The sequence below is a fragment of the Lepidochelys olivacea genome (assembly GCF_965140295.1).
Source record: "Lepidochelys olivacea isolate rLepOli2 genome assembly, chromosome: 11".
Classification (NCBI taxonomy): domain Eukaryota; kingdom Metazoa; phylum Chordata; order Testudines; family Cheloniidae; genus Lepidochelys; species Lepidochelys olivacea.
This window is the reverse complement of record NC_140421.1, coordinates 34,839,955-34,858,423: the sequence shown is the minus strand read 5'-3', so window position 1 is coordinate 34,858,423 and position 18,469 is coordinate 34,839,955. Positions and strand designations below refer to the sequence as shown.

At 40.1% G+C, this 18,469-nt stretch overlaps 1 protein-coding gene across 4 annotated transcripts in view; it reads left to right on the top strand.

Moving 5' to 3' along the window:
• KCNH7 (potassium voltage-gated channel subfamily H member 7) overlaps positions 1-18,469 on the top strand; it is a 341,749-nt gene that overhangs the window by 181,158 nt on the left and 142,122 nt on the right. For all 4 annotated transcript variants that reach the window (XM_084642910.1, XM_084642908.1, XM_084642909.1 and 1 more), the window contains exon 3: positions 11,781-11,936. In XM_084642910.1, the coding sequence (XP_084499036.1) occupies positions 11,781-11,936 (156 nt within the window). The remainder of the gene's footprint in view (positions 1-11,780; positions 11,937-18,469) is intronic.

Genomic DNA, 18,469 nt, shown 5'->3' with positions numbered 1-18,469 from the left:
GTTAACAGTTTTCCTGAGAAAATTCCTTCCCGACCCCATATATGGCGATCAGCTAAACCCTGAGCATATGGGCAAGATTCACCAGCCAGATGCTACAGAAAATTCTTTCCTGGGTAATTCAGATCCCACCCCATTCAGATCCCATCCCATCACAGGCCATTAGGCCTATTTAGCATGAATATTTAAAGATCAATTAATTACCAAAATCATGTTATTCCATCATACCATCTCCTCCATAAACTTTTTAAGTTTAATCTTAAAGCCAGATAGATCTTTTGCCCCCACTGCTTCCCTTGGAAGGCTATTCCAAAACTTCACTCCTCTGATGGTTAGAAACCTTCGTCTAATTTCAAGTCTAAATTATCTGGTGGCCAGTTTATATCCATTTGTTCTTGTGTCCACATTGGTACTGAGCTTAAATAATTCCTCTCCCTCTCTAGTATTTATTCCTCTGATATATTTATAGAGAGCAATCATATCTCCCCTCAACCTTCTTTTAGTTAGGCTAACCAAGCCAAGCTCCTTGAGTCTCCTTCCATAAGACAAGTTTTCCATTCCTCAGATCATCCTAGTAGCCCTTCTCTGTACCTGTTCCAATTTGAATACATCCTTCTTAAACATGGGAGACCAGAACTGCACACAGTATTCCAGGTGAGGTCTCACCAATGCCTTGTATAATGGTACTAAAACCTCCTTATCTCTACTGGAAATACCTCTCCTGATGCATCCCAAGACCGCATTAGCTTTTTTCACAGCCATATCACATTGGCGGCTCATAGTCATCCTATGATCAACCAGTAGTCCAAGGTCCTTCTGCTCCTCCGTTATTTCTAATTGATGCGTCCCCAGCTTATAACTAAAATTCTTGTTATTAATCCCTAAATGCATAACCTTACACTTCTCACTATTAAATTTCATCCTATTACTATTACTCCAGTTTACAAGGTCATCCAGATCCTCCTTTATGATATCCCGGTCCTTCTCTAAATTGGCAATACCTCCCAGCTTTGTATCATCTGCAAACTTGATTAGCATACTCCCACTTTTTGTGCCAAGGTCAGTAATAAAAAGATTAAATAAGATTGGTCCCCAAACTGATCCTTGAGGAACTCCACTGGTAGCTCCCTCCAGCCTGACAGTTCAACTTTCAGTAGGACCCGTTGTAGTCTCCCCTTTAACCAATTCCTTATCCACCTTTCAATGTTCATATTGATCCCCATCTTTTCCAATTTAACTAATAATTTCCCATGTGACATGGTATCAAATGCCTTCCTGAAATCTAGGTAAATTAGATCCACTGTGTTTCCTTCGTCTAAAAAATCTGTTACTTTCTCAAACAAGGAGATCAGGTTGGTTTGGCATGATCTACCTTTTGTAAAACCATGTTGTATTTTGTCCCATTTACCATTGACCTCAATATCCTTAACTACTTTCTCCTTCAGAATTTTTTCCAAGACCTTGCATACTACAGATGTCAAACTAACAGGCCTATAGTTACCCAGATCACTTTTTTTCCCTTTCTTCAAAATAGGAACTATGTTAGCAATTCTCCAATCATACGGTACAACTCCTGAGTTTACAGATACATTAAAAATTCTTGCTAATGGGCTTTCAATTTCGGGTGCCAATTCCTTTAATATTATTAGATTAAGATTATCTGGGCCCCCGATTTAGTCCCATTAAGCTGTTTGAGTTTCACTTCTATCTCAGATATGGTAATATCTACCTCCATATCCTCATTCCCATTTGTCATGCTACCATTATCCCTAAGATCCTCTTTAGCCTTATTAAAGACTGAGGCAAAGTATTTGTTTAGATATTGGGCCATGCCTAGATTATCCTTAACCTCCACTCCATCCTCAGTGTTTAGCTTTGTATCCTTGTTTCATAGACATAGTTCATCATTTTTCTATATGTTGATATTTATATTGCTTTTCTTATAATCCACGTTCTACACACACATACAGATCTCTATCTTTGATTTTCTTCATTCGCAGTTTGATTCTTTTTTCCTTGTAAAATATTTAATCACTCTATATTTTCTGAGAGTTTTTATGTACGGTTAAATAACACAGCACCATGAAACTGTCCTCTCATATAAAATGTACTCAGCATTACAGTTAATCACCCTGGTTCTATTAGAGTGTAGGCATAGATATTAATAATTATGAGTTTGGCAATAATTGTGTCTATTCTGTATTATAAGAAAAGCTACGGTAGGGGTGTAGCTATTAAAATATACCATAAATGGAATAAATGTAAAAGAAAATGAAGTCTTAAGAATGCTGGTACTTTTCAGACTGCCAGATGATTGCTGGGAGATCCACAGTCTACAGGGGGTTAATTTTATAGTTGGGTAACTCAGAATGTATCCCCCCTCCAACACTGTATGCATATGCCTTACACTCTCTACAGCAGTCATGTAAATCAGAAGTCTTAGTATCAGCAGTCTCATCAGTAATACACTGAATATCTATTTGATATGGAGGGTGCAGTGAACTGTCAAGGGGAGCAGGTCCCATTAAATCATTGTAAGTTCCCTAATAAATACCAGCCAAATATATTCTTCCTCTCTTTCCCCATCCCCCCTCAAATGTAGCTCCTGGAATGAAGAGGGACATAATACATTTCAACCTGCCAGCTATTTTTAGTTGCTCCTCCGCAATGAATCTTTTAAAAGAGACAGTCATACAGATCCATCTGCAGCAGTTTAATGGAAACTTGTGAATTCCCCATTCTTGCCACACAAGGTAGCTCATTTTCAGTCAACTGGAGCTGGAAAATGATTATGTAAAGTCACAGCCCCAATTGCATAGGTTAAAATTATGGGAATTATACAGCCCATTCCCAGAAGTTGTGTGTGGAAACTAACTATACACATTTTGATAGAGTGGGACTGTGGTGTAGCAGTTAAAGACTAGACTTCTGGGTTCTGTGCTTGGTTTTTTCATTGACCTGCAGTGTCACATTGGACAAGTCATTTAGTTTCTCTGTGTTGCACTCTGACCACATGTAAAATGAGCAGAGTAATACTTACATACTTTGCAGCAGACTAGTTGACTTAATTATTGTGTGTTATGTTTTTTGAGGTTCTTGGAAGGGATGCACTATACAAGTGCAAAGGATTCTTATTCTCAGAGGTTCCTCCTGTTTCCAGTATGTTGAAGTGTAAGGAGAATCCAGAAAAAAGACATACGCATCTTGTATTTGAAGGCCAAATTTTTGACATATTTTGAGCAGAGTGTTCAAAACTCAGCTGGCTCAGAAGATCTATAGGAGCAAACTGAACCCCGAGAGCAAAAGGGCAAAAAGCAGCTACTGACATACAGGTTTGTTAGATCTTTCTTTCACGCAGGGTATTTCTGAATCATACAGTTAGCTCCAGTGTTCTTGCCCAATGTTCTGAATTTGTTTCACTGAGAGATGGGGAAATTTTCTAGAGGAAGACTGTGCTTCTTACCAGTGGTGGAAATGTTTCACTAATTTTCCTGTAAGTGATAATGAGCTAGGCTGGCAAGCTTGTGGAGAGCCCCTTATTCTAATGACAGGTTTCAGAATAGCAGCCATGTTAGTCTGAATTCACAAAAAGAAAAGGAGGACTTGTGGCACCTTAGAGACTAACCAATTTATTTGAGCATAAGCTTTCGTGAGCTACAGCTCACTTCATTGGATGAAGGTGCCACACGTACTCCTTATTCTAATGCTATCAGCAGACTGAATGGGGTTACAGGCAATTGGGGTAATTTTCCTGATCTCTGGATACTGCTAAATTTTATCACTGGGTGAAGTTACTCAACTATGGGGTTCATAAAAATGCTACTGAAAAGCATATTTTTTTTTACTCTGGAAATGGCCAAATGGCACCAACTGTCACATGTTTACGAGGACATTTTTCAGAAAGGATACCCTCAAATTTCACCCTAGATTACAGAGCTTTCATCCCTTCAGCAACAAGCTATAAACATCTCCAGCCAGGGCCCTAAAGTTTGTTTACAAAGTGATGTTGCCTCCTGCCTTGCTTTTTGAGAAATCACTTTTGTTTGAAGGAGAACACAATGGTAATATATTTTAGTCCCTTACTATTCTAGGTGAGCACCCTCCCCCACTCAGTTTATCACAGACTAAGGAGCAATCCCCCCACCCCTTTTTAATATTTGTTTAAATATTAGAAGAACATCATTGACATGATAGCATACAGCAAAAGCCAGCAGAAGCTTGGCAAAGGGTTCTGCCTGCTTAGAGTAGACTTCAAGCATCAGGGAGATATAGTTCATTTACAAAGGTTTCATGACAAACAATAAGTGTCCTGATTCCTGACCCTTAGCCTAAACCATCAAAATATAAAGTTTTTTCCTCAACTAGAATCTGAGCTCAAAGCACAAAATAAATGGGTTTTTTCCCCCAGCAGTAGCTCTCAGAGATCACACAAGATAGAACACCCATTTTCTAGATGATGTGCTTTGGGGTTTGTTTGGGTGGGTGGGTGGGTGTTTGTTTGTTTTAATCAGCTGCACCTTTGCTCTCTTTATATCCCCTCTCTGAGAAGGCGGGGCTTTTTTGAAGAACGTGCTTCTTCACTAGCCCTGTTAGTAAATGACAAGCAGTCACATTGTCAGGTGTCTTCATTTCACTGCAATCTTGGCAGCTCTGCAGGAGCATCTGGCTGCTGAAGCAAGGTTTTAACCCATTGTCTGCCATGGTCCTGTATCCTTCTCTGGTAAAAGATATGGGTATTAAGATTAGAACCAAAAGGTCTTGTATTTATGTTCATGTATAAATAGCATGGACATTATCATAAAGAAAAATGTATGGACATTATTATAAAGAAAAATATTGCATATACATTTAGTATAATCACAAGTGCAACATGTGTAACTCACTGTGGAAATGTTCAGAATAAAATATATCTGTTATGCAGTATATCCCTCACAGGCTCCTAGCCAGCCATTGGTTGTCTGGCTATGCCAAAAGGAGACATTAGATATGGGTTTAATCAGGCCGCAACTTTATTATTGACAGATGTCTGGGACTAACCCAGTGGATAAAATGTGTGCAGTGCAGGTGCAAAATTTATGTCCCTCAAGCAGATTCACTGCTGGAACCTTACCAATTCCCACCAATTCTGGGGCGGGGGTTGGGGCTTCCACAGCTCCCCCCCCCCCCATTTATCCAAGTCCCTCCAGCAATTCCCTTGCTGGGACCTTACTACTTCCAACCAGCTCCGGATAAGGGGGGGGGCTTTCATCAGCTCTTCCCCCCACCCCCTTTTCATCCAGGTCCCTCCAGCAATTCCCTTGCCGGGACCTTACTGACCATGCCCCCTCATAGGAGGGGGTTAAGGTGGACTATAATGATGTGGGGGTTTGCTCCCTGCCGTACCAGTCATAGGAGTCCCCAACTGCCCCCGGCTTGCTCAATTACCAAGCACCTCTCCTTAATTCCTTTTCCAAGCCATTTTTTCATTCTTTTGTGCCTTAATTTATGGAGTACCTGCACTGAACGTTCGCCACAAGGAGGCGCCAGCCATTAGCTTGGCTGCTGTGAGTAAAGAAGGGAGGGGCCAGGCCCAACTGACCTTTTTAAGCCCCACATTCCTAGATGGTGAATCATTTTCCACATTGACTGCTCTTTCCAGCAGCTTTACGTCTTCCCTCCTGCCCCAAGCCAGAAAACATTGCCCTCTTCTTCCGGCCAACCAGCCAAACTCCTCCCTGCTTAAGTGCTGGGTGGTGATTTGAAAATGAAAGCAGATGGAAAATCCTGCTCATGGAAACCTCTGTTTCATTAACAGTGCTTTAGTTAATAAATAATATAACCCATGCTGGATTGCTGATCACCAGTATTGTTTGCTTTAAGTAAAGTGTACATATACTACAAAATGGAAAAGAAATAAGTGTGTAATACTAAAGTAAATAATGTGGAGACATATGCAAGGAAGTAGCATAGGCAGCTAAGGTGACCACACACATTTCAGGGAAATGAAGGAGAGCTGTAAGATAAATGCGGCACAGAATATATATTTTTAAGGACAGCACCTTCGTTTTTTATGCATGGCAAAAATCTTATTAACACAAAAGCCTAATTTTTTACAATAGAGTATGATTATTTGCACTACTGTTGTAGAAGTATGTAACAATAGTGTATGCTATTTTGATTTTATGTGGGAGAGGGGACATTAGGCAACAAATAAGAAGTGTCCCTTTAAAAAAAAGGACAGATTATTATGCAGTGAGAGACAAATGTACCCATACGTATTCTTCATTCTGTGCACAGTACCAGGCATATATTCTCAAACTGAATCTCAATTGTCCAGACCCTCTCTAGCTAGATAGACAAACGATGCCATAAATGGTGAGATTCATGCCAAATAAATAAACACTGTAGATAGTTGCAGCTGCAACTGAGGCTCATAGAAGCTGGAAATTAAAGTTGTTTCATTCATTCCGGTCAGTTTGCCTGAAATAACAGTGATGCCTGACCTTCAAACCCGCTAATGAGTGACGTGAACAAAAAAGTACAAGGGACTGAAATGTGAAATACCCATGTTTTGTTGCAAGTAATTTATAATTGATTTTAAAAGTTTAAAATAATCTTTAATTAATAGATTCTTCGCCCCCCCACCCCCACCCCCGAGTTTCCATCTCCTTGAGGGCATGCGTTTTGAGTATGTATCTTGAGGGCAAAACAATGGAATGAACATTTCAGGAAAGAACAGGCAGCCTTCCCTCTTCCCACCCTGCCCCTCCCCCCTCCACTCCCCACCACACCTTCCCCATTCTCTGTATTATCATAAAGGATTTATGTTCTATAATTACTTGGATTTTTCCCCCTGAAACAGTCACTCAAGTGTTTCATTCATATCTTTATTCAGAGATAAAGATGAAGCTGATTCTGAAAATGATTTGTCTAACACTACAGCAGTGTCTGCCTCCTCTCTCTCACAGACAGCCCATTTACTCTCCCCTATGTTTGCTCTTTCCATTTGCTCCTTCCCTGCACATCTCTCATCAGCACCTTCAGGCCAGGAAGGAGCAGCTGTGTGGATTGGACAGCAGCCACTCTGGGTTTTCCAGGGGTTGAAGGCCACAGCAGCTGCAGCAGGAGGGCGTCATAGCTCCTCTCTGTGTTTGAAGGCATTGGAGCGGGTGTAGTTGGTGTATGGACACATTGCCATGCAAACACAGGCGGCACAATACAAACAGAGCTGGGCGACATTTTTTGGACAATCATTTATTAGCTGGAAAATGCAGCTTCAGGGCGACTGAAACTATTTGTGGAGTCAGGTCAAATTTGGTGTCTAGTTTCAGCTGAAAAAAATTTAGAAAAAGTCAAAATGTTTCTTTCTGACATTCTTGTACGGAAGTGTTTTGATTTTTCATTGCAAAAGGATGTTCCCTTTAGAAATGCAGCTAGATTTTAAAAAAAGGGAGGGGGGAGAGGGGAATAAAAACCACACAAACAATTAAACAAGCCAGAAAGCCGAACAGTTTCGTTTGACCCCAAATGATTTTTTTTCTTTATTTGGTTGGTCCATTAAGCCAAAACATCAATGATTTGCTCAGCTCTACAAACCCCTATATATATCTCACGGTGATTCTGAATCTGTAGAATTGATGAGCTTTTGGTAGATATCTTATATGTTACTCTTTATGGATAAATATTCTGTCAGACATGTTTGGCAATGTGAGTTTGTTAGGTTTGAGGTCAGACTTATTTGCAAAGAACATGGGACCTTTTGCTAAGGGGTTTCTGGGTCACAGTATTTCAGCAAGGGATTGCTCCATCCTAGCCCATGTTCTCCCTAGGATCCTGTTGTGAAATCATAATGCTGGATTTCTAACATCAAATTAATTTCCACAGCAGAGTGTGGGCTGATTTCAATACAAGGTCATACACCCATGATTTTGCCTTAAATTCAGGAATAAGCAGAAGGAGACATTGGGCTACTGTTTAGAAAGAGCTTTTCTAAACATGGAATTCATACTGCCAAGGAAATTTCCAACTTTTCTCCAGTGTCTGTCAATCTACTCATATAGCGTCCATCACAGTAATAATTTTAACTATATATTTGAATTGTTTTCAATGGTAAAGTAAATGTTTATATTTCATGACAATTCCTCAATAATATTCTTTTAAAAGCTGAGACATGAAGCTTTGGTCTTTCAGCACACTAATCTAATTTCCAATACCACTTGGATATTTAATCAATTTGTTAATAAAGGTGTAATTTTAATAATTATTCTGATTACACATCTTTTGCTTTCTCAGTGGCTACAGATAAGAATTGCAAATTCCAGAAACTTCATTAAAATTTGTATTGCTCATCAGAGGCATTTCCTACTTTCAGAATGTTTCAATAAAGAGGACAAACACGGAAATCATGCTGAGTGCCATGACAAGTAATTGAATGACTAAGAGTGCAAATATTGGATAATATTGTTTACAAACAAGTTACTTATTACTTCCTTCATTACTGTCAGCTTCATTAGAGAATCAGCTACTTTTTTCCCCAACAAGTATTTATCTCTTTACTCTGGTGTTTTATAGTCACAGCTGCCTTTTGTCTTATTCTTACATTACTTATTTTCATTTGGATACAAATAATCTAGCTTTTGTGATATTGACATCATAACAAAATGTTACTTAAATGTGAATTATGCTGCTTAGTTGGTACCGTAGCCCCTTGTGCTCTGAGGCTGTCAGACCAAATGAACTAGAAGGGGTTTGGTTTGGTGAGGTGGCTCTGGAAGCAAGGCCTTCACTAAGGATCAGCAAACTGGGTCGAAATTCTACTTTAAGATTTCCTGTAGTAGTCTAGTACAACAGAGTGTAAATTCTGAGGCAACTTTATTTAAATTAGAGAATGGACGTTTTTGGTGATAGTACAATCAATACAATAATCTCTGTCATATTTATTTTGATATTAACTTCAGTTTAGTTTAGGCTGTCCCCACATTTCAGTTTTCAATGTGCTGCTAATTTTTGTATCGATCACACTTAGTTGCATTGTAGAAGCTGTCACAGGTTAGCTAGATGTTTTGACAGCTGGGTGAAGGGCAGAGATAGAGTCTGGTACTCAAAAAGGCTTGAGAGGTAGAGTGGAATTGTGGGATAAGCATATTACCTGGATGTTTCCACTAAAATGATCATCCATGAACTATTTAGACATTTAATTTTCCACATTGTTTTCCTTAGCTTTCAGAGTTAACTCCCTACTTAGATGAATGGAGGTAGTTCACACCTCTCAGAGCTCATCTTTCAGGCTGTCTGCAGACTCAGGCAGAGAACATGGTATTGCCGTATATTTGGTTCACATTATAAGGTTTAAACACAACCAAACTGGCAACACGTGTATATTCCAGTGGAATCATAGACTATGCAAGACCCTGCCTTGAAGCAACACCTAGATGGTACAGGAAGCAGTGTTAGGGAATTTGTTAGCTGGCACCTTTCCCTTAAAGGTGGAGTGCTGCTTCAGGTGCTATCTCTTGGATGAGATGTAAAATGCAGACTCTGATCACTTGTAGTCATTAAATATCTCCCGGCACTTATTAAAAGCCCTGATGTGTTGGACAAATTCTAGCCTGGTTAAATTCATTTGACCAAATACTCTGTTGTGTAAATGATATAGCTCCATCAACTTCATTGGAGCTATGTTGATTTACACCAGCTAAGGATCTCTCCCTCTTTGTGTTCCTAAATTCTCCCTGCAATTTCCTTTGGCTACAGTATTATTCAATTTCTGTCATGTTCTTGTGCTGTATTTCTCCTCAGAGGTGAATCACTACCTATGGTGTACATATCATTTGTACATGCTTGGGAGTGAAATGTTCTCCGTAAATGTGAAATAGCATTAATACTTCATGCTGTGGGAAGACATGTTAAAAGCTAAAACTCCCTTGAGTGCAAAGGTAGCCTTGAGCATGTGTTTTGTCAACTCTGTTGGTCACTGTCACCCTTGTTTCCCAAAACCATAAACATTTGATCCACTGGAGTTCAACATTCTTCAAATCCACGTGAGTTTCAAGACATGTGAGTTTCAATCCAAGACAATCTCCTGCCCTTTGATTTTTCCATGAGAGGCTGGAAGTGGCAGGTTGCAGGATCATCACTTGATTAGTAAATCTGTATGTCACAACAGAATCCACATGCTGAAAAATTCAAAATAACAAGCTACGGATGGAAAGTAACAATGTCTTTCCAAATGAATCAAAAAATGTCATTTTAAGTGTTAAAAGTCAATATGTATTTTGGTTAATTAGCTGAAAACATAACGGTTATTTCTAGCCTCTCTTCAGACTCTCTGTTTAACCAGTCTATGTTGCAATGCTTGGCCTGCAGCACTTCTATTTATAGCTCTCATGGAACAGTCTTAAATTGCTTATTTTCTGTTTACTAAAGTCATCCCCTTTGTTACTATGGAAACTGTGGCAAGTGCCACAGCTTAACTGTTTTATTAAATGGATTGAAGGTACAGCTGCAAAACTTGAAGGGGCAGCATGTCCATTTTTATCCGTAGCTCCAGCTGCCTTAAATACCACATTACAGCAAACGTTACATTAACTACTAGGGGCCAGGTTCTGATTTCAGTTACAATGGTGTAAATCTTGAGTATTTCTTTTTTCAGTGGAGATACTTCTGATTTATTGTGGTGGGACCCAGATCAGGATCTGTCCTTAAAAAATTACACTGCCTGTCAAATGTCGGTGATTATTACATTCAAATGGATCACTTACAGATGATGTTCCTGCTCATCTTGGGAAGACACTTGCTCACAGTTGTATTTGTGTGAAGCTTTTAGGAGAATATTATCTTATTTCTTACAGCAATCACATTATTGTTCGAATCAGTGCATTCCACTAATGTAACACCAGGAATCAGAGAGAAGCTAATGACTTTGTCAAATATCAGTTTTCCAAGGAAAATTATAATGATGAACATAGGACAAAACTTTTAAATCCCTACTAAGGCACATATGTAAAAGGGCCTTGAATTTCAGAAGTGCTAAGCAATCATACCTCCTGTTGACTTCAGTAAGAGTTGTGGTGGTCAGCACCTCTGAAATTCAGGCCACTTAAATTAGGTCTGTCACCATGGATTGGGTGCCTAACATCAGTTACTCAAGTTAGAAAATCTTGGCTATTAAGGTTTGGAAATGTGTTTGATGATAGAATGTGAATCACCAGTTAGTATGATCAAGTTTAAAACAAAGGACTTGTTTCCATTAACATCATTTTTAATGCAAAAATCAAAATGCCATTGTGCAGACCCCAAAATAATAAGAACAAAAATAAGAATGGCTATATATTTATACACATAAATGTTTAATGAGTGATTTTCTCTATTGTAACCAAACCAAAAAGCTTCAAGAACCCCTGACATTTAGGAAGTGAATGTGGCTTTGTGTTCTCCAATAAGCATTGTGGTTGATGGGGTAGCTTGCCTGTGGCATTTGATACTGAATACCTCCACAATGTGATGCTGTGTGTTTATATTCAAAGCATTTCCAGTGAATAAAAACCAGTGCACCAAAAGAAAGTGGCGACTTACCTGAGAAGTCTTTTGGAACAAGTTAACGTGATAAGCAATTAGAAGACACTTACATTTCCTCTGTGCCAAAAATGGTCTTATTTAAATAAAAAATGCTTCATGTGTCTGGTGAGCAAAAGAAACAATCTGCGGAATTTTTGACATTACTGGAGTTATTGGTGAAAGAAAAAAAGAAACTATGCAGATTTCTTTGACTTACATAAACTTCCTTTCTTTTTCTCCCTTCTTAGGGTCCACCTTCATTTGCAACACCCACATAATCCCAGTGAAAAATCAAGAAGGAGTAGCTATGATGTTTATTATTAACTTTGAGTATGTAACAGATGATGAGAATGCGGAGTCTATTGAGAAGTTCAACCCGATATTGCCAGCCAGACTTGTAAACCGTAAGTGGGGGGTGAGTGGAGGAGGGAAGGGGAGAGAAAGCGATCATATATTGCTGTTATTTTCATTGCAGAACAGTTTCATCCACGTTATAATTTCAGATATTATGAATTAAAAATATATCAATAGACCTAATTGCAAAGAGAATTTGCTACTCTTGACAATACTTACCGCTCCTATAACTGTGGTAGAATTTTAACATAAGTAACTTTTTAGTTACAGGTTTCCACTACAAGCGTGTCAAATTTGACTTATTTCTAAAATAATGTATTTCAGTTTGACACATTTCAGCAAAAAGTGATTAAAAATATGAACTAAAGTTGAAAAACAAACCCGACCAAAACCATGTTATCCCCAAATATCCTACTTCTATTAAGAGTCGGTACCCTACCATAAATCTAGGCAAATTTAAACTAAATCTCAGGAGACACTTCCTAACGAGAGCTGAGTGTGTAATGCCAAAAAAAAATCCATTAATATTCATTCAAATCTTTAAGGGCTTGATTTTGTGCCCAGTGAAGTTGATGGTAACTCACCCGTTGATTTTGGTGGTACAAGGATAAAACCCTACATTAATTTACATTGGCCATTCTCATGTGCCTTTTATGTTTTCATTTGCAAACATTTGAATTTTATGGAAATATTCATGGAAAGTTAATTTAATAGCTGAATGCACAAGTATTCCCAGAAATTAAATTTTAAATTTGCATGCACACGTATTCAAATCAGAAGTACCTGCATGCTTATCTACTCAGGAGATAAAAACAATCTATGAAGAAAACATTTTAAAGATCTACATCAAATACATATGAGAAATCATGAACCACTTGCAGATTGCCTGTGAACACAAAAAAAAGAGGTTAAGTTCATCAAATGAAAGTATTCATTGGGAATCATTTGTTTATTCCTAACGGTGAGGGCTATTAGACTGTGAAATGGCAGTGCAAAGGAGGCAATGGAATCCCCATTGCTTGACACATTTAAAACCAGACTTCAAAGCAATAGGAGATACACTGTAGAGAGCAAACCTGCTCAAATAGAAAGATGCAATGGATAATCTAATAGGTTTTTAGTCTCTCTAACTCCTAGGAGTCCATGAATATTGTTAGTCCAAACCTTTATAGGCTAAGAAATCAGAGTCCCAATCAGTTCCACAGTTAGGGTTCATATCTGGCAACTCAATGTATTGCTGAAACAGCACTGGGCTATATGCATGACGACATGTTTTACTTTACAGCAGTTTTAATGTATTTTTCTGGCAGAGTATTTCAGCCTGAACCAGTGTTGGATAAATGAATGTAGTTGCTATTCCTCAGGGAGAGTGTATTACGTGACTGAAAAGGGGGGTTCTAGTAAAACAACAACAAAACCCTTTGTTTCTACTACTCAATTATTATTGTCTTTTGGGGAGCTCTATGCTCCCCTTCCCAAATGGAAATGCACACAAAGGTACTTGAGGAGCCACGGTTCCACACCATCCTCCTTCAGTATCACCAGCCTGGTGCATGCAGATAAGATATCCTTAACAAAAGATAATAAAGACATGGCAAATCTGAAGCCCTGCTTGGTGTTCCCTATTGCCCCCACTTTATACCCACTCCTTGATCCAGCATTATGGATACTCCACCACAGCAGTGATCTTGTGACCCCTCTGACTAGGGAACACACAATATGTAATAAAGAGTGCTGCTGCTCAGAAGCATCGGCTACCAGTTATGCCTTTTCGAGAGTGGAATATGCTGCAATAGAATGATTGCTCCCTATTCCTCTCCCTTCTATCCAGGCCACTACCCTATGAAGCTGAGCTTATGCATGTAGCAGGGATCCAGCATCTGGAGAGTTGGAGGAAACTTCTCTCTATGTAATAGAGCTGGTCAGAAATTTTCCAGTGGAATGTTTCTCTGTTGGAAAATCCTGATTCCTCAAAAGTGAAACATTTCATGGAAATGCCTCACCTTTAATGAAAATTCATTTCAAAATGAAAATTGAAAACAAAAGTTTTGGTAATGTCAGAATATTCCATGTCAACCTTTTTGGAACAGACTGTTTCAATTTTTTCTTTCAAAATGACTTCTTTTTTTCAATTTATATTATAAAATGATATATAAAACGAAAAAAAAGTTGAAATTCAAATGATATATATTGAAATACTTTGAATTTTTTGTTTGTTTGTTTCTTTATGGAGCCGAAGAAATTTGAAATTGCACCATTTCCCAAAATAAAAACTCTGGTTCTGGTAGAGCTCTACTGTGTAGCTTTCATGGCCCATTTTCTGCAGAACCTGCATAAATTTGCTCACCTTCACTTCATGCAGTCATTCCCTGAAAATTTCCTCTTACACATTCAGCTCTTACTGACAGATTCCCCAGAGCTAGTACCTGCTCTTAGTGAGCTAGAACATGTTCTGGCAGTGAGCATTATTATTGTCCCCATAGTCTGGTTGGTCCATTAACACTTGTAAAATTGCCTTTAGCATTACACTTAATGTGATAAAGGGACTTGGAACCTCAGCCCTCTGACTGGAAAATAACCTGCCCAACTCTTTCTGGATAGAAGGCAAGGGGGGGCCAGAACATCATTGCAAGTGCCCAGGGGAGATCTCCCCCAGTCTAAGTACAGCATAGGAGTGACTAAGTGGTCCTATGCTGCTTCCCCACCCCTGCAAGCCGCAGTGCAGGGAATGAGAGGGACTGTAGTGCACAGCGCTACTGCAATTCTGGATTGCTCCTGATTAAAGCTACCTTTGATCCCTCCCCCTAGGCTGTGCCCTCTGTGCTGCACCTCTTGGAAAGCCAGCCCCGAACCTCACCCATTGTCTGCCATGCATTATGTTGTGGTTAAAAAGTACAGAAAGCATGACATTGCTATAGTACCTGCAAGTCGTTTCAAATGCAAGAGAGATTTCAATCCCTGTTTTGTGAGATGCACCCTGAAATAATGTCTTCATTAAGATTTGAGGAAGAACGTTTTGTGGGTAATACAATAATTGGATGTAAGTGCACAGAATGGACTAAATTCTTCCCTCTGTTACACTTGTACAACCCCACTGAAATCAATAGTGTTGTTTGGGTATTACTGTGGAGAGATTATTGCCCATCATTTAAAACTAGCAGAATGCCTATAATGGGGCCTGCTTATAATGTATTGCAATTTTTTTACAATATTTATGAAAAATATTTCCTTTACTCTTCCTCCTTTTAAAAACAAACAGTCCAAGCTGTATTTTTCCTTTGTTTTTCATATAGTACATTCAACAGACAGTTGTACTTTTCTAGAAATATTACCATTAAAATCCCATCAGGAGGTATAGTAATAGTGATACAAATTATGTCTGCTAGCCTCTAATACTATTCTGTGTCCATTTTATGCAGGGTATGTCTTTAGGTGTTTTGAATATCTTTGCTTTACTATTAGTTTTCAAACGCAATTTTTTATTATCATAATAAAACAGGATGGTTGAATTTTCCCCCAGTGTAGCTATAAAGGTAACATTGGTAGTGGGGGGGGGAATAGAGTGGTAGTAAGAAAAGAAGTGTCCTTCCCCCAAAAAAATTTCTGGCCATCAGTTCCTGTTATCTGTCTTTAATACATCAGCACGTATACTTGGAAGTGTTCTGATGCCCCACCTGAGGTCTCATGTACATACTGTGTGCTTCAGAATGCCAACACCCATTTGCCTGAATTGCACTTGTCCCCAGACCCAGCTGCAAACTGCAGATGCCACCCCAATCCTGAATGAGTAAGAGCCAAATTCATGTGCAGGAAGCCCCAGCCTTGTCAGTCCCTGTCTTAAAACTGTAACAAAGGGGTAGATTGTGAGAGGACTCCCCCTTAACTGTGAATCAAGAGAGCCCATCCCTTGCTGGTCTTATTGCCATGTATGCCCTCACAGCCTCCAAAGGGCAGATCCCAGGCTCACCACCCTCCTGTAAAATAATGGTTCACCCTGGCCTCCTTGATCCATCATTGACCACCTCAAGATTATTACCACCAATTGCCCCTCCCATTGTATAACCCCAATTCCAAATCCCTGCCAAAAGAGTCCCTACAGGACCCAGGTACTAGTTTGCTGATTCAAAAAGCTCCAAAAATGCTACCAGAAAAGTTGCCTTGAACAAGTTCACCTCTTGTCCACAATGACATAAGGGCTCTAGGATCCACACCAGATCCCTAAGCATATTAACAGTGATGAGATGACATGCATCCTCCCTAGAGTCGGTGCTTCAAAATCACCCCACTGGAAACCTTCCAACTAAAAACCCACTACAAGGATCTAGGTAACCATTCAGCCTACTGACAAACATAAGGGCCAATGTGCGAGTGGAAATGGTAGATGACACCAGTTGCCAGGTTACTAACGACACCATTTAGTGCTGCAACCATTCCTCTGTAATGGGCCATACCGGAGACAGGCCCTCCCATTCCTGAAATTGCACAAAATCATTAACACGTCTCTCATAGCTCTTCAATCTTTGTGGAAAAAAGAAAAGGAGGACTTGTGGCACCGTAGAGACTAACCAATTTATTTGAGCATAAGCTTTCGTGAGCTACGGTGCCACAAGTACTCCTTTTCTTTTTGCGAATACAGACTAACACGGTGGTTACTCTGAAATCTTTGTGGAGCCACCAGTCTCTGTGCTATACTGACAGCCAACATCTGCCAGGGTTCCATAGTGCTCACAGCATCCGTTCGAGTTCCTTGCTGGCTCCTGGTGCCAGCTTGTGAAATCTGTCTATCTGACAATGAGACAATGCATCTGCTGTGCCATTGTCAACTCCAGGCACATGTCTGGAAGAGAAACAGATGTTAAAGCTTAAACATTGTAGTACAAATGCCATCACCAGACTCATAACACTGCGTGATCTGGAGGACTAGCAACTGATAACGTACTACTGCCCTGATGTCACACCAGAAACACAGCCTTTTATTAGCAAACTCCATTCCCCAAATGACCACTGCAACCAAAATGGGGGAAAAATCCAGAAATGTTATATTCTGCACTATCCCAGAATATCCAGGTGGAGGGCCATTGCTGGGTATGCCACCTGCTTTGGTAAAATACCTCAAAACCTGTACTTCCCAAAGCATTCAAATGAATCTTTAAATCAGCCTCAGGCATCCATTCCTCCCTCCACAATCCATTAAAATGTCTCAGCAACTGTCCGTCTGCCCCCCCGCCCCCCCAGGCACCCCCTCAAATAGTAACTCTTATAAAATGGTGAGGTTGAGTTATGCCTCTGGTCACCTCTGCAAGCCAGGAACAGAATGCCCACCCCACTGCTACCACCCAGCAGGCAAAAATAAGATGTCCAACAATAGATTACAGCTCAGAGTGGAACTTTCCTGGCCACTCTTCCTCCTCTAAACAAGCCCTGTAGCTCCTGAAGCTTCTTCTGAGGGAGTCACCATATACCCACCAGTATGTCTAGCTCAATCCCCAGGAAGGTCAGTTTAAGGTACATCATTTTTTAACTCCCCTAGGGCTACCCTCGATTTTTTATCCAAGGCCTGAAAGGCATCTATCAGGCTAACACAGTGGTCAAAATTTGCCCTGCCTGTGAACAATAAGTCATCTAAGTAATGCACTACCTGCCGTAAACCAGCTTCCCACATCACTGCCCAGTGAAGCACTGTGTTAAATTTCTCAAATGCTGAATAGGATATTGCACATCCCATGGGCATTGCTTTGTCAGAATAAAATTGTTCTTTGAAAAAGAAACACAAAAGGTTAAAGTCAGAAGGATGCACTGGCAGCAGTCGAAAAGCAGACTGACTATCACACTTGGCCATCAGTGCCCCTCGGCCACAAGACCTAATCACGCACACAGCCTCATCAGAGGAGGAACAGCACATAAGAACAAAATGCTGAGTCTATGCCATTGTTAACTGAGCTATCATGTGGATATGACAGGTGGTAAATTAAGCGATATTCACCCAGCACTTTCTTAGGGACCAAGCCTTGGTGAGACACCAGCCAGTTCTATAGAGGTATGTGATCGAATGGCACTGCTGCCCTAATCTGTTTCTTTACAGTATGACCCATTCCCACAAAGGACTTCAAACTTTTGTACATCACATGATTTCTTTCCTCCTAACAGGGATCCCAAACCTCAAAGTAAACCCAAATATGCCCCGTCTGTCTTGTCAAGACACTTCCAAAGGAGCACCATTAACGCTTCCAGCGTAACTGGACATGGTGTTCTTGTCCAGCCCCCTCCCCCCCCACAACTTCAGCTCATCCCCATCCCCTTCCTGTGCCTTTGCCCCCATACCCTGCTTCCACCTCTCTGGGTCTGCAGGTGGCACCTGACTTAACCACCATTCTCTTTCCCCACTGTGGCCTTCCTTGACTGCTGTGGCTGTATGGACCCCCCCAAGCACATTTCACAAGCATGTTTAAATTTGCAGATGCTACAAAAGCACCTGCTTTCATTAAATGCCCAGCAAATATCAGTACAAGCCTCAGGCCTCTGGCGGGCTTGTTGCAGAATGAACAGGCCACTGTCAGTGTGGAAACCAGGCTCCCGTGGTGTC